The 16,664-nt window shown below is 35.3% G+C and overlaps 2 protein-coding genes across 2 annotated transcripts; one reads left to right on the plus strand and one right to left on the minus strand.

Moving 5' to 3' along the window:
• LOC107632123 lies at positions 11,096-13,476 on the minus strand. The gene is made up of 3 exons (XM_016335783.2): positions 13,159-13,476; positions 12,544-12,695; positions 11,096-11,408 (listed from the first exon to the last, which is right to left on the minus strand). Exons 1-2 carry the CDS (start codon positions 13,358-13,360, stop codon positions 12,559-12,561), a joined length of 339 nt encoding a protein of 112 aa, XP_016191269.1. The 5' UTR covers positions 13,361-13,476; the 3' UTR covers positions 11,096-11,408; positions 12,544-12,558.
• On the plus strand, positions 13,530-16,547 carry LOC107632122 (peptidyl-prolyl cis-trans isomerase FKBP13, chloroplastic). Its single transcript, XM_016335782.2, has 5 exons — positions 13,530-14,009; positions 14,078-14,170; positions 14,241-14,301; positions 14,397-14,465; positions 16,296-16,547. Exons 1-5 carry the CDS (start codon positions 13,665-13,667, stop codon positions 16,358-16,360), a joined length of 633 nt encoding a protein of 210 aa, XP_016191268.1. The 5' UTR covers positions 13,530-13,664; the 3' UTR covers positions 16,361-16,547.

The following is a 16,664-nucleotide window of genomic DNA, read 5'->3' on the forward strand; positions in this document are numbered from 1 at the left end:
CTTAGAATAAATATTTTTTTCGGTCTTTAACCATTTATTTGATGGACTTCTCACTCTCTAAAAAATCTAAACATCCAAATCAGTCCCTATCTATTTTGATATATGTATGTTCCAGTCTTTAGTTAGAGACCAAAAAGAATATTTACTCAAAGTAGACAGGAACTGAAATATACATATATCAAAGTAGATAGAGATCGTGTTTAAATTTCTTAGGGAGTGAGAAGTCCATCAAACAAATAGTTAGGGACCGGAAATGATATTTACTCTAATACTTATGATTATGTTATAATTAATAATTATATAAATATTGTTAAAATTAAAATTTTATTTTTTATTTTATGTTAACACTTTTTTATTTTAAAATATTGTTAAATAATAAAAAAATATTATTTTAAATTCAATAACACTTTAAGATACCATAATTACTATAACAGTTATAACATAAGCACCATCTGTTAGTTTGATATTAAGTTTATTTTGTTGATATGATTAAACTGTATTATTGACATATGAAAATAGACACTCTTAATTATAAATTCACGATAATAACATTCAAATATCAAATTTACTCTTGGTTATTACTTATTACGTTAATTCTAACTAGTCATGGTATTCTTCTTAGGCATTTTAAGATTGTAGTCCCAGCTCCGTTGAGACCAAATTTTGTTAGTATTTTATCGCTTATATATTTTTTTTAAGGTTGGATAACTGAAAAATAACAATAAAACAAACAAAAAATAAAGAACTACTTAAAAAATAAGACAATTTCGTTAAATGTTACGCTTAAATTCCTTTTAAAATAGCAAAAACTTCACTTGGTGAATATGAATTTTCATCGCCATTTTTATTATGATATATGCCACTTTATTTGTATCTTTGAAGATTAATGGGAAGTCAATACGCAATTTTTAAGATATAATGTCTCGAATTTTTGGCACAAAAAAATTAACAAAATCAGAATTATCCTAAAAATTATTGACAAGAATAAAGTAAGATATTCATACAATCTGTTTCACAAATAACATCTAGCAAATAACTCTTCTCCTTACAAAATATTACGACCAAAATAGCAAAAAACGAGATTTTACGTAAAATCGAAAAAGTAATTAAAAATCGTAGAGCGTAAAATCGTAAAGCGGAATATAAGATTTTACCAATTATATAAATTTATCAATATCAATTATAAGAATAATATAATATGATAAAATTAAGTAATTTAAATAAAAATAAAAATTTAAATTTGACAAAAGTATCATAACTAATAACATAATGATAAAATAAAGCTAAAGTAGCATAAAGATATAATAAAATGTAACATTTGTAAAGTTCAAATATAAAAATATAAACTAACCACAAGTCTGAAATTCAAAATAACAATATGTAACATCATAAATATAAAATAGATAACATAACATCATACTAAAAAATATAAAGACTAAAGCAATTTATTAACGTCATGATCATCATGTTTTCCAACATTTTAATTTTTATTAGGAGGAAAGTTGAGAAGCTCATTGAAATCATTATCATCAAGAAGAGGAATCTCCAAATCAATCAAAGGACCCCATCTTTACTTCTATCTTCTTGAGGGGTTAAGTTTACATCATTTTGTGTGTCAAATTCTTCCAAACTTTTCATCATATTATTTTCATCTTCCACAATTCATTCTTCATCCGAATCCAAGTCTTCAAGGCTATAGCCAGTAGTATTTCTTGATGGCTTCTTCCTTGCCAATAATATCAAAATTTACAAGTATTTATTTAATATATTAACATATGCTAATAAAAAAATAATAAAATTGAATAATTAACTAATTCTATAATTTAGAAAATAAATTTCTAAGCTAATATCAAATTAAAAGTTTACCATCTCAAAAGCACTCTAATTGCGCTCACATTCTGATGAACTACAAGTTAAACTCAAGACACGGATAGCAAATTTTTGAAGTTTTTTGGATGCTCATCCCCATAAGAATCCCACCATTGTGAGGGTGTTTTAGTTTTGAGAGCATTTTTGGCTACATCTCTACCAAAAAATTTAGCCTTACTCTTGAAATCCTCAAGTTGACTATCAATAATTGTAATGAGTGCAGGATCTCCCACAAGTATATCCAAACAATCATAAAGTCCTTTCTTAACATACTCAACCTTAAAATTAGGACTATAATAAATTTGTGGATTCAAATAATAGCCTGCAGCATGCAAAAACCTAAAGAGTTGCTTGTCCCATCTTGCATCAATAATATCTCACAAAGGTTTATAACTAAAGAAAAACATAAAAATAGTGAATTAGACAATTAGCTAATTAGTAAATAATTAAATGATAAAACTGAGAGAAAATGTTTACTGATTACTAGTTTTATTACCTTATTTCAACACTTTGAAAAGTATTTTTAATTTTTTCTTTAGCACGATCAATTTCAGAATACATATATCCCATAGCTGTCTTTTCCTCTAAATCCACTATACAAAGCACATGAAGAAAAGGATAAACACCTCTCAAGTAATGGATAATATTTCCCTAAAATGTTTTATCCAAAACAATATTTTCAATGTTTTTCCATCCCTTGTCTTTGAGCACTTGCTTTCCTTCCATTCATCCGAGATGAACATTCTAATTAGTGGATTCTTCTTCTCATTAAAACTACCCAAAATAAGGTAGAACGTAGCAAGTTGCATCATACCTGGTCTCACCAAATCTCTTCCTTTGGTGTGTTGTTGTAAAAGAGAAATTAGAAAAGTCCTAGAATATATGTAAGTAGTTAGCTTTCTTCCTTTGGCAATGGTGTTTTTGTGAAGATCTAGCTTCTTCTCAAAATCTTTAAGCATCAAATCAATGCAATGAGCGACAAAAGGAGTCGAATAAAGATTCTTTCTCTTTTCCATCAACATTTATCCTGCCTTTTTGTAGTTAGCTGCATTATCAGTTACAACTTGAACCACATTCTCTTCTTCCACTTTCTCTACAACTTCATCAATCATCTTGAATATCTTTTCAGCTGTTTTGCATATATCAGAAGCATTAATGGATTTTAAGAAAACAGTTCCCTTAGGACTATTCACAAGAAAGTTGAGAATAGTCCTCCTTCTTTTTCCAACCATTTGTCATAATAGTGCATCCAGTTTTCTTCCATTCAACTCTATGTTCTTCTAATGTTAGTTTGATTGACTCTACTTTCTTCTTCAATAATTTTCCTCTTAACTCATCATAAGAGGGTGGTTTGAATCCTAATCCATGGTGGGAAACTTTCTCAAACATGCTATGGTATTCTTCAGACCTTGCAACATTAAAGGGAATAGCATTATTGTAGATGAACGAAGCAATTTCATCACACGCCTCTTCCCTTAAGCCCTTCTTAAAAATTGAGTTGATTGTTGTTTGAGTGCTCACACCCATTTTCTTAAAGAGACTTTCTGGTGTCTCTGTTTCTTTTTCCTTTCTCTTCTCACCAACTAAAGCATCTCCTTCTTCTTCTACTCCTTCATCTTTACTTTGTATGTTTTCCTCAAATTTTCTTGTCTTTTTAACTAAATTTTTTTGCAAACCAACAACATTATCAAACATATCCTTTTTAACCTCATTAGAAACACCCATAAAAAGTTCAACATCTTTTTTTGTTCCTGCCAAATTATGTTTCAACTTATACACTCCTCCTGTCACCACCTTATCGCAATACTTGTATTTTATTTTTTTAGCATCTCCATCAACCGAAATTCCATGCTTCCAAGCTTTATCACTCCTATTTCCTTCAGTATTTTTAGCGATCTTCTTGGATGCACAACCACAATCAGTTTCAACTCTAGTATTATTTTCACCATTATTCGCATTTGAAACCGTATCAAATCTAAACAAATAGAAGTACATAATTAATTTCTAAACTATGGAATCTAAAATGAGAACACAGTAGCAATTGTGCCGTCTATATCAAATTCACTACACTAAGATAAATAAACTAATAAGCAAATATATAATTAATTATGTAAGCATTTAGGTTGTAGGTAGCAATTAAAAAATTTAATTAGCAAACCTTTAAGAACCAAAAAATTAAATAAAAAATAAAGTTCCTAAATCCCAATCCAATTATGTTTTGTTGGCATTTTCTACTTTTCTTATACCTGAGCACAGTATTATGTATGTATTATATTGGTAATCCTTATTTATATTGGAATCTTTGAGATACAAAAATAAGAATGAGAGACATTTTGGTAAGATGTAGCACTATTCACATTCATTAATCACTGTCATGTCTTTCTTAATCCTTAAACTATTAACAAAACAGAGGCATAACAAAAATAAAAAGCAAGCTGAAGTTGATGCATGCCAAAAAGAAATTTCCCTAAACTTTCTTAATAACAATCATTTGAATCACTATCAAGGATAACATTATGTACATCATCAAGATATTTTTGAGTAATCTCTATGCACTTCTCAAACAAGTCTTTATATAAATAAACGAAAATCAATACCTTCAAATAAAGCATCAATACCTTTATATAGATATTTTAGCTCTCAAAATTTATAAGCTGATATAATTAGGTGACTGTAGTAACTAACTACCACTTTTTAACAAAAAACAAGCAACTTCAACTAATTATTTTCCACTAAGATTACTAGGAACGTAGAACTATATATAATAAAAAAACATCACATCAAATTAATTAAGATTAACAAGAGAACTAGATGAAGTTAGTATTGTTGGTTGGGTTAGCTGCAACCTGATTTTTATATTAGAATTTAATCATGATGAATTGGATAATTGCAAAATAAGAAGGTTTTGGTGAAATGCACAATAAGATCATGATAAATTGGATTCTATTAGTTGCTAAATAAGGAGGTTTTGGTGAAATGCACAAATAGAATAGCATTATTCATTCATATTCATTAGTCAATATCATGTCTTAATCCTTAAACTATTAACTAAAATACAAGATAGAGCCTCCTTAATCCTTTTTACTATTAAGGAGGCAACACAAAACAGAAGCATAACAAAATGAAAAGAACAAGCTGAAATTGGTGCATGCAAAGCGAAATTTCCCTAAATTGTCTTAATAATAATAATAATCCAAATTATAAGTTTCTTCATCACTCTATCCATGGACTTCGTTGATCACTATTGGTTGTTAATGACGGTAAAGAAACTAAAACTAACTATATTTTTCAATTGTAAATTTGTAATGATGGTAAATAACTAAATATATTATTAATTTATTATGTACTTACCGAATGAGATTGCACAAGGTACCGCAACACACAAGCACAGAACAAAGATGCAATCATGGGGAGGCCATCGCACTTACGGACTCAGTCTCATAAAGCTGTGTTGACAAGAACCAAGAAGACAACAAGCTAACAATGGTGGAAGAAAAAGTGTAGAATCGTTGAATAAAAATCTCAAAAAATGTAGAATACAATGGGTCAATGAGAGGTTTAGAGTAGTGGAAGAGTGGGAGAGAGCCAGAATTCAAAAAGAGGGGAGAGATAAGTAACCACTTAGGAAGTACAACAGAAATTGAAGAGTTTTTAGTGGGATTCGGGTTGGGCTAGCCAGGTCATCTCAAACCCGCAAATCTTCTTCTTCTGGATTGCCTTTTCTTTGACGCGGTGGAGACGACACGATTGTACGATTTTATGATCTTCCGCGGCGATTCCATGAATTCTAGCTTCACCAGGCGCGGAAGTAGAAATGGGAACGGGGATGACCTGCAAACCCGTAAAATCGTCCGTTTATACGAGTAAAGACGCGATTTTCGCTACCTTGATTACGACTCTCAATCGTTCTCAAACAGCCTCGTTGCCAACTTTCCTTCCAATCTCTACTAATCCAGGCAAAACCAACACAATCACCAATACTAGGATAACTTGTATCACAATTAATCTTAAAAGTACCCAACGAGGGGGAATCCATGAGCCACTAATGGTAGAGGGGATAGAAACTCGTTGCAACATAAAAATATTCCAAATCTCCTTTTCCAAGGACAAAGCCATACTAGTAACCTTTTTTAGGGGCCAAGACTCGTGTGGATGAAAGATCTCATTATTCCTGGAACGCCAAATCCACCATAGACCAGAAAAGAATCTAAAAGGATTTTTTTGCTATGAAGCAAGAACCAGTTCATCAAATTCAGAGGTTGATCAGAAATCTCTAAAGCCTACCAAGCTAGTTGAGTTTTCTGACAATTTCGAATACAATGAACAACCGATTCCTGACCAGAAAAATATCGTGGACAGCTGTCCGTTGGTGAGATGCCCCTCTTGAAACGAAAAGCAGTAGTGGGCAGAGTCTCCCTAAGACTAAGTTAGGCCAAGAATTTATGTTTTTTCAGAACAAGCTGACGCCAAAGTCAAAGCCAATTCCCCTAGTCTTTCCAACCAAACTTCTTTTTACTGAGCCACAAGTAACCACTAAGAGAGTCATAAATCTTTGACGTCGCACTAGACCAAAACTATCCTACCACTGAACCTACTTGCACATCCGAATTATAGGAAAGAATGTTGCCTTGCAAAAACTGGTTTAGAGGAGAATAGATATTCTGAAGGTGCCACTGTCCAGATGACCAAAGATCCAAGATCCGGAGATCCGAATCAGAAATGTGAACATAATCCATCTCCTGGCAAAGCTGCCCCCTCTTTTCTCCAATTAGAAAATCAAAAGTTTTGGTTTAGATCCCCAATACACCAAACAAAGCCATCCTTCAAGAGATCCCAAGTTTTACATATACTCTTCCAAACATAGGAGCCCGTGTCTCAAGACCGACTGAAATAGTCTCCAAGAGAGGAACGGTATTTTTCTGCCAACAATTGAACCCATAACTTGTTTGGATGATGAAAAAAATTGCCAGACTAGCTTCCCAAGAAGAGCAACATTAGCACAAAACATATCTCGAATTCCCAAACCACCAAACTTCTTTGGGGTGACCAACATCTTCTAACTAACCAGATTCATGCCTCTACCATCAGCTTGACCTTTTCAGAGAAAGCTCTGCATCAAGGATTCTATCTTATTGGATATCCTTTTAGGAAAAAAAAAAGATACTTGCATGGGATAAGAAAGAATTACATCCACTACTGAATTGATCAAGCATAGTCTTCCCGCCTTGTTAAGCAATCTCCCTTCCCAGCTGGCCAGTCTCCCCCGAATGTTATCCAAAACATCATTGAACACTGCTCACATCACCCGAGAGTGACTAAGGGTAACCCCTATATACTTGCCCAAGTTCTGGATGAAATTGATGGATGACACCCCAGTAAAAATATCTTTCCTTGTCGCTGAGACATTCTTGGAGTATAGCGCTTTAGATTACTCCACATTAACCTTCATCCTAGAGAATCTGCAAAAGTTATCCATACACAACACAAACAGATATAGTGACATCGGGTCTCCTTGCCTGAGTCATCGGCTAGGAGTGAAGCTATTTAATCTCTTCCCATTCCACAGGATAGACAACAAAGTGGCAGTAACAAAACGCATAATCAGTTTGATTGTAAGGGTAGGAAAGCCAAAAATCCCAAGGGTATGTTTTAGAAACCTCCAATCAACTCTGTCATAGGCTTTCTCCAGATCAATCTTAAAGGCCAAAGTGCTTTTCTTGGACTTTGTTTTCTTTATGAAGTGGAGAACCTCTTGCGCAATATTATGTTGTCAGAGGTTCCCCTTTTTGGAATAAAACCTCCTTGAAGGGGCCAACAATGTCTATGAGATGAGGACGAAGTCTATTGACCAGGACCTTCGTTATAACTTTGTAAACCACATTATAGAGACTGATAGGTCTGAAATCCTTCATGGAAACTGGCCTTTCTACCTTTGGAATAAGAATCAGGAGAGTTTCCATCATTCTTGGATCAATATCTATACTAGAGAACACTTGACTAACCATAGTCTAAACATCAAAACCAATAATCTCCTAATATTCTTTGAAGAAGAAAGCCTGAAACCATTAGGACCCAACGCCTTAGAAGAATGCATACTAAAAATAGTCGACTTAACTTCCTCCAATATAACTGGCATTGTAAGATTACAGCAAGCGTCCTCATTTAGGGAAGGAAGCGATACTTCACCAAGACATTCCAAATCCACATCCTCCTATTAACGGAATAAGATTTTAAAAAAGGACTCAGCTTTCCTTCAAAGGACATTCGAATTCGTTTCCCACACCCCATCCTAGAGAAAGAGACCATGGATTGGTTATGCTTCCTCCGCACCAGAGTATGAACATGAAAAAATTGGTATTTCTATCCCCGAATTTTATCCACTGCTCTTTGAATTTTTGAAACCACCGAAGTTCTTCTTGCACAAGAGTGTTATTGTAATCCTCAATCAACTGTCACTCTTTTTGCTGCATAGAAAAATCTTCCATCACTTCCAGCCGCTTCTGTAAGAAATTAATTTGGTGCTCCAACTCACTTTTCTTAACGAAAATGTTGTCGAACACTTTAGAATTAAACTCTAGAGAATTCTTATGCACTTTTGAAAGCTTGCCATGCACCTGTGTATAGCCAGACCACCACGATTCGGTCACAATATCTGTATACCCCGAATGGGTAGCCCAAGTCGCAATAAACTGAAAAGGCCTATTCTTTTTCGGTTAGGGCTGCCTTTTACAGTGAACTAGAATGGAACAATCATCAGATTGAAGTCTATTTAGTATTTCCGCATAAGCCTCAGGAAATAGAGATAAGCATCCACTATTGATACAAACCCAATTAAGCTTTTTTGCCACCTCAATATAATTTTTCACCCTTCTGTACCAAGAAAATCGTCTTCCGATAGTCTTTAAGTCAAATAGATCGCTATCCCCCTAATGAGGCAGCAAAGCAATTTGCGCGTCGACTTGAAAAAAGACAACCCTTAGATTCACGAGAAAACAGAATTTCATTAAAATCACCAATAATGATCTATGGCCCACGAAAAGATGAGGACTTAGTCACAAGATAATCCCACAGAAGAACTCTGGTATTAAAATGAGGACTACCATAAATATCGCTACACCTCCAAATCACATTATCTAACTGAACTTCCACCGTAACACACTGATTAAAAGCATTTACCCACTTGCAGCAAGCATCCGACACTGTAGAAAGGAACCATATACCCCCTTATACCCTGTTGCCTTCACTGTACCAATAGAATGATAACCAAGCCTTTCCCATAACAGTTTCAAATGTTGAAAAGGACAATGAATTTCAACCACAATAAAAAGACAAGTTTAAATTTCCTAACAAGCTCTTTGCAATTCACCCGGACTAACTTATTAGATGCACCCCTAATGTTCCAAACTATTATATTTAAACTATCCATAATATAAAGATAGAATAATAGAATAGCAGTGAATATAAAATTGGTTCACCAACCTCAAGATGAGACTTGAATCACAGGACAGACTCCCTCATCCTTGCCTTCCCTCATTGCATCATTCGACGGCGAAACTTCCATCCCCGGTGGTACTACCGCTGTAGCAACTTTTGCGGAAGCGTCCACTACCGTGCTTCCATTCTTCTCCGTCGACGAGCTTTGCAAGGACTACATTCTTAGCCGTTTCCGGAGGAAGGAGCCGCGGGGAGCTGGGGTCTAGTGAGAAGACGGCATCGCAGACACATCTCTATTCCTCACATGCGACCCATGCTTCTGGAGCATGGTTTGAGATCCGATCCTAGCTCGTGAAGAAGCGGATCCATCAGCAGAGGAGCATGCAACATGGCCTTGCTTTCCTATCCGAACCTTTGCTTGTGTATTCCCATCTTTGGGCCTAAATTTGCTTTTGGCTCAGCTTATATTTCCCCTTCCTTGATACTTGCTCCCAACCCACTTCTTCATTCTTGCATGCCTCTTCAACGTGAGTCTCATGCAAGTTATTAGTCAATGAATCATCATTCATATTAGGTCTGTGATCCTCGCCAACAACCACGCCTATCACAACATTATCAGTTGTATTTGATTTTTGAATTTTTTTTAATCATTAATTGATGTTGACTTTTCACCAACATGGGTCTTGGCGGCGCTAGGATCAACACTCTTCCCTTCCGTGGTGATCTACCCAAGCATTGTGCCTTATCATTACCATAACGTGCACAAGAAACACATATCATATTTAGACTTTCATACTCCACTGCATGAATTATCCCTTCCACAATAATATTCTTAATCATTGGCAATCCCAGATTTATTTAAACACATGTTCGGCATATCTCTCTCTCTACCAATTTAGTGGCCATGTCCACTTTGATCGGAACACCTATCGCAGAAGCAATACGCATCATAGCCTACTATTGGTAGCACCAGATTGGAAGCCCCAAACCCGAATCTATGCAAGCATTGACCCGAAGGACGTTTCACATGGCCAAAAATCTACATCCCATGATTTTACAACAACATAATGCCCCTTTATCAACCACGGTCCACCAAGCATGACTTTATCCCGATCCTCAACACCATCGAATTTCACTAGGAAATACCCAAATCCCACGTCTAGAATATCAAAGCCACTTTTGATGCGTCAGACCATCCGAAGCTTATATGAAAAAGTTGTATAATTGTAGTTCTTGTCGAAGACCTTGATCACTAAAGCATCTCTATAAGGTTCTACCAAGTAGAGCATTACTTTTTTTGTGGAGCTAACACACGAAAGTTAAGAATCACCTTGTTTACCTACCATCATTGCTATCCCATCCCTAGAAAGAGATCCAAGTGCAAAGGCCTTAAATTTTTCTATACCAATAACTTTATCTCTAAAGGAGACCCTTAAAAAATTCTTCCAAGAAGGACCTCCTTACCACCGGGTGCACACCCATCCTCACTCTCCCCCTTATCTCTTCCAACGACATGGCCGTCATCCTCGCTCCTGCTCTCTCCTTCACCCATTTTTTCCCCGAGTCCAGGAGTACATACTCCCGTTTCGCTCATGTTAAAACGACACTGCAACTGTTGTGAATTTTCATTTCATTTTTGGGTTGACACGTTGCTGTTTTAATTGCTTTTCGGGTCTTATTAGACATTTAGGTTATATTTGATTCCGAGAACATGTTGCTGTTTTAATTGCTTTTCGGGTCTTATTAGACATTTAGGTTATATTTGATTCCGAGAACATGACATGACAAAACATTGACAATAAAACTACAAGAATGATAAAATTCAACAATAGTAAAAGTAAACATCAAGTTCAACTTCCAAGAGCTTGGTAGGTCGGTTGGTACACAAATTGAATATCTACTTTCATGTTCACAACGAGTCTTAAACACTGACTACTACTACACACTAAATTGTATTGTTCCTCACTATTTGAGTGTATAGTTAATAAAAATGTCTAGAGCTCCGAAAGACGAGAGAAGTGAATTGTCTTCGTGCTTGTTCGATCAAAATTTTAGCAGTCTTTCTGAATAGAAAGCCACAGTAATTCTGACTAGACCACTGCAACCTACAAAATCGCATACCACAAGCATAGTAAGTAAACATTAAATCAAAAACAGAAAGAGTATCCGGATATTATGGTTTTAAGCAACTAACAAAAGACCACAAGGATTATAGATTCAGGAACTGGTTTAACAAAAGGGGTAGAGGATATGGTCAAAAGACCAGCCGGTGCCCACCCAGCTACATATCAATCTGTGCTGCTTTATCTGTGAATAACCTCAGGCAGCTGGTAACCTCTCGGCTCCCAGCTTCTTCATCGGGTAGAATTACCTATCAGGCACCAATAGAAGAAAAAGTATTTGGAAGGGCTCATCCTCCTTTTGAGTTTTGATGCATTTAGGCCTCAGGTCAGTCGGGTGACATGACATGAGATCAGGTCTTTTTGGAGATATAGGCATCACACAGGGCAGGATTGACTGACCCTGGACAAACTGGCGGGTGGACAAAGACTTGAAATAGTTAGTACCTGGACATAAACACCGCAAAATTCATTTATGTTTTGATAATTCACTTCTTATTAGACTCCCCTCTTGCAACATATTATCATCTTCGACGTGCCAATTATCGTTTAATACTTATGGTTTAAGGCAATAAGGAGGCCCTTGAGGTGATAATTTGGGATTATTTAGCAGTAGCCTACTAGATATTTTCTTTGTGTTGGGTTTTGGTTACAGGATTAATCTATAGTGAATCTTTTAAATTAAGGAATTGGGAGAATATCTACCCTTATATATTGCTCCCTCACATCTCACATCTCACATAACTATCAATGCTGACAAATTGGTACATTGAAAAACAGTGTATCTAACAAACAAATTGGTTTATTCAAATGGGCAGTTATTGTAGTAAACTATTCATGTCTGAAGGCTCATAGAATTTTAGAAGCTTGGCAACTAGGTTTCAGATTTTACATAAAGCCATTGAAGGTCTAAGAATGAAATCCTAGCTACTAAGCTATATCAATTTCTGGAAACTATAACGGTCATAATTATTTTGCTACTCAATGGATAAAGATGTTTATCACAGTACAATATTTGATTTTCTGAAATCAAAATAAAGATGTTTAAACAGGTGTATAACATGCAGTAGCAAGATACAATATACAAATTTGAGTTGGACTAAAAATGAGATATTATTACCATTCAGTATTCACATTATATGTGACGCTTTTTCTTTCCCTTGCCACGGCGCTTGCTCTTGGCAATCTTCAATTTCTTCTTGAATTTTTTACCTACTCCACCAACAGGCTTTAAGGAAGCTGTGCTTTGAGCGCCGTCAGCCATTTCCACATCTGACAAATGTAACATTTTATACAACACATTAGATCGTGCCATAGCAATTTTATTGTGCAACATTAACATAGTCTTCAGTCTTCACATAAATTTTCAGTTAAAAAACTTGGTGCTCTAAGTGAAATGGCAAATGATAAGCAGGGTAAAAACTAATGGAGACGCCATCTTTTAAACTTAGTTCCAAACAGCTTGCGGGGAGTGCAGTTAGCAAACTAAGTTATCTCCTTCAGAGTTTGGAAGGACTACTGACTTGAATTTGACTCTTCTGAAGTGAAAGCTAGTCTCTCATCGTCTCATCATTCAGGAAAACCACACTCACATATAGTATTGAGATTAATTAACTCCCAGTGTTATTGAAGCAGCATTAATGACAACAAACCCTAATCTACAGTCTGATCTGTTAGAAATCATGAACCAAACCCTAACTAAGATATATAGTGAGAGAGAAGATATGATAGATACCCATATTGGTGATGGTAGCTGAGGCGGTGGAGGCATCCATGGCGGAGTTTGAGGGTTGGCGAACCTCAAGCTTCGGTGCAGCAAGGGCAGCTTCTAGGGCTGCTTGCTTAGCAGCTTCTTTCTTTTCGTAGAGAGGCTCAACAATCTCCCTCCGAATAGCCCTAAGCCTCTTTTCCCTCTTTGACCTCAGCGACTTCGCCATTCTCTTCTCTTCTATTGGGCGCCGAAAGAGGTTGGGGTTTCGCTAGCCTGCTAGGTTATTTAGAACCAGAAATAGGAGTGCATTGTAAAATATTCTTGAAAGCGAGGGTAGAATAGTATTTTCGTTCTTGAACTAATTCTTCAGGCCCTTTCGTGTTCGATATCTGGGTTTGGCGTTTGGGCTTTTAGAGTCAGAAAGACGATGATTGACGGCCCAACCAAAAGAGGATAGCATCATCACATTTGATTGCTTGAGGAGAGAGAGAGAGAGAGAGGCATATCGACGTTAGATTTGTGATTTGTGGATGATGAGTTGTTCAGTAGCAGCAGCACACTCATCAGTTGGAACATGTACATGGATGCGGCTTCACCCGCAAAAGAGAACCCCAACCACTCTTGCACTCTCCTCCACTCATCACAAATGTTCGTACAAGCAACAACAACTAGAACTAGTAGTCACTCCTCCCCTCTTAAAGAGAAGAGATGCAATAGGCCTTGGGCTTGGGCTTCTCCATTCCTTCTTGCAGCCACAGTCCTCATCAGCAGCTGAATCAGCACCATGTGAATTAACAGTAGCTCCTTCTGGCCTTGCCTTCTGTGACAAACTTGTTGGAACTGGCCCTCAGGCCGTTAAAGGCCAGCTTATTAAGGTCAAACATGCATACCATATATCTATTTTCCATGAACTCGTAGATTTGAACTATGCCGGTGGGTGCAGGCACACTATGTTGGGAGACTGGAGAATGGCAAAGTTTTCGATAGCAGCTACAATCGCGGCAAGCCACTTACATTCCGCGTCGGCGTTGGAGAGGTAACATTAATCGATTAATTAAATTAAATGGTTTGAGTATGGATGACATAATAATTGATGAATCTCATAGGTCATCAAAGGATGGGATGAAGGCATTTTAGGAGGTGATGGAATTCCTCCAATGCTTCAAGGTGCCTGCTTCCTCTTCTTTAATTAACATTCTAATTAACAATATTATTCGAAGGTAAAGGATTTTTTGAATTTTCCTTTTTCCTAACATTATTAGGAGGGAAACGTACGTTGAAGCTTCCACCAGAACTCGGATATGGTTCAAGAGGAGCGGGTTGTAGAGGAGGCAAGTACTCCTTCTTTCTCTTGTTAAGTGTTTTATGTTTAAGTTAACTGCTATAAATAGTAACACTCATCACTCTAGGCACAAGTACTGCTTGCTGTATTTTCTGAATCTGCTTCACTTTCAATGCATCAAACTTGAGTCTATTGGCTGTGCCACTAGTTGAATTCATCCAAGGCAAATCCAAGAAGACTTCTTTTTGCATTATGCCTTGGATTTTGTAATATCCCATCCATCTTGTAATGGTTTTTTGCATTAGGTCTTCGACTCTGATATACCCCTCTTCATTTTACAATATTTGTCACTCTGGAATTTGGTATATTCATATCTCAATATATTTGGATAATGGCTTTTTTGCATTGTAAAAACATCTTCTGTTTCACAATATTTGTCATTTAAAAAATTTAGGGTAATTCACGCTAATAAATCGAATGTAGCCATTTACATGTAAATCGAATTCGCTTGCTTCGATTTACTAGTGGTACAGCATATACATAGTAAATCAAATTAGGCTGATTCAATTTACTACTTGTACAGATTATTGACATCTCAATTTACTATGTAAATGCTGTACCACTAGTAAGTAAATCGAAGCAAGTGAAAGTAGTAAATCGTATCAGCCTGATTCAATTTACTATGTATATACTGTACCACTAGTAAATCGAAGCAAGCTAATTCGATTTACTTGTAAATGGCTAAAATTGACTTAACTTGATTTGATTTATATAGATGTGTGCAGGACAGGGCGTGTAACCAATTCTGATTTAGGACATCTGCATAATTTTCAACTCCATTCATTTTATTAACGGGAATTACCCAAAAATTTACCTTATTACCTTAAACTCTTTCATATTTTACCTAATATGACCCATATCTTCTTCTTAGATTCTTATATATTTCCTTTAATGTTATCAGTAAGTAATGTTTTTTGATAATTGGTATCTTGATTATTGGATCTAACATAAATAAACAAGATTGAAACATAAAGTTATCTAATGTTTATAATATTCTATTCTGTCACTTTGAAAATTTAGTACATTCATGACTCAACACATCTAAATAATAGCATTTGTATTATCCCTTGGATTATGTAATGCTTTCTCCGTTTCACAATATTTGTCATTTTAAAAATTTGCCTAAAATTCATTTATATACCACTTAATATGTCCAGATCTTCGATCTTCTTGGCTTCTTAATTTCTCATAAATGTCCTTTTAAGTTATGCTTTTTAATGATCAATATGTTTCATGATTAGTATATCTTGATTATTGAAACTAATTCGAATAATCAAGATAAAACATAAAGTTATATAACTTTTTTAAGTGATCATGATTCATGTAATGCTTAAAAAAATTCTTATTCTTTTTATCCATGTATGGTTCTACAGTCAACATTTGCTCCTCCCACCTCTCATATTAAAACACTCCATTTTCCTTGATACACTCCCCACATGGCTACTAGCTAGTTCTTAATTTTATAGAGAATGGTGAAGGGACATTTGTACAAGAATCATGCCGAGGCATACTCATCTTTTGACACTAAATAACGTTGACCCATGAACACTAGAGAAAGATGAACATATAGCGAATACTGTGGAGAAGCTTGGACTAAGGACATTATATTAAGCTGTCTTAGATTCTGTTTTATTAATGAATACAAATTAGTACGATAGTCAGCACATGGTTATCTGTTTTCACATAATATTAGTAGTGTAAATAATTATGTATCTGCCTAATTTCCTTACATCATTGCGGTACCTTTTTTTTACTTGGCATGACTTTTTCTGTTACCATTTTGACTAATTAAGGAGAACCTTATCTTCATTTCATGCAGGTTCATGTGTCATTCCACCTGATTCAATACTCTTGTTTGATGTGGAATTTGTTAGCAAAGCATGATTTACAAAGCCATTAGCAGTAAAATTACATTCATTTTGGTGGAGCTTGATGCTTACATGTATATTGTTTATTGATAGATCATAAATCATTTCATTACTAAGTGATAATATTTCATCAGTCTAATCTATATATCTATCATGGATGAGCAAATCTAAATTTAATCATTCAAGTAACACTTGCCTCATAAGTGATAAGTTCATGACTGAGTAATACTAATTAGTATGTTGTGTATATGCATTCAGTTTTTAATTTGATAAACACTGTAACTCCAAAGTTCAAATGTAATAACCACATAAAGTAAACA

This window comes from Arachis ipaensis, chromosome B03 (genome assembly GCF_000816755.2).
Source record: "Arachis ipaensis cultivar K30076 chromosome B03, Araip1.1, whole genome shotgun sequence".
In the NCBI taxonomy this organism is placed as follows: domain Eukaryota; kingdom Viridiplantae; phylum Streptophyta; class Magnoliopsida; order Fabales; family Fabaceae; genus Arachis; species Arachis ipaensis.

Coding starts and splice junctions, on each gene's coding strand:
- LOC107632123 (XM_016335783.2), bottom strand. CDS start 13,360: ATGGCGAAGTCGCTGAGGTCAAAGAGGGAAAAGAGGCTTAGGGCTATT. Junction 12,696..13,158: donor AGCTACCATCACCAATATGG/GTATCTATCATA, acceptor TACATTTGTCAG/ATGTGGAAATGGCTGACGGC.
- LOC107632122 (XM_016335782.2), top strand. CDS start 13,665: ATGATGAGTTGTTCAGTAGCAGCAGCACACTCATCAGTTGGAACATGT. Junction 14,171..14,240: donor TCCGCGTCGGCGTTGGAGAG/GTAACATTAATC, acceptor TGAATCTCATAG/GTCATCAAAGGATGGGATGA. Junction 14,466..16,295: donor AGGAGCGGGTTGTAGAGGAG/GCAAGTACTCCT, acceptor CATTTCATGCAG/GTTCATGTGTCATTCCACCT.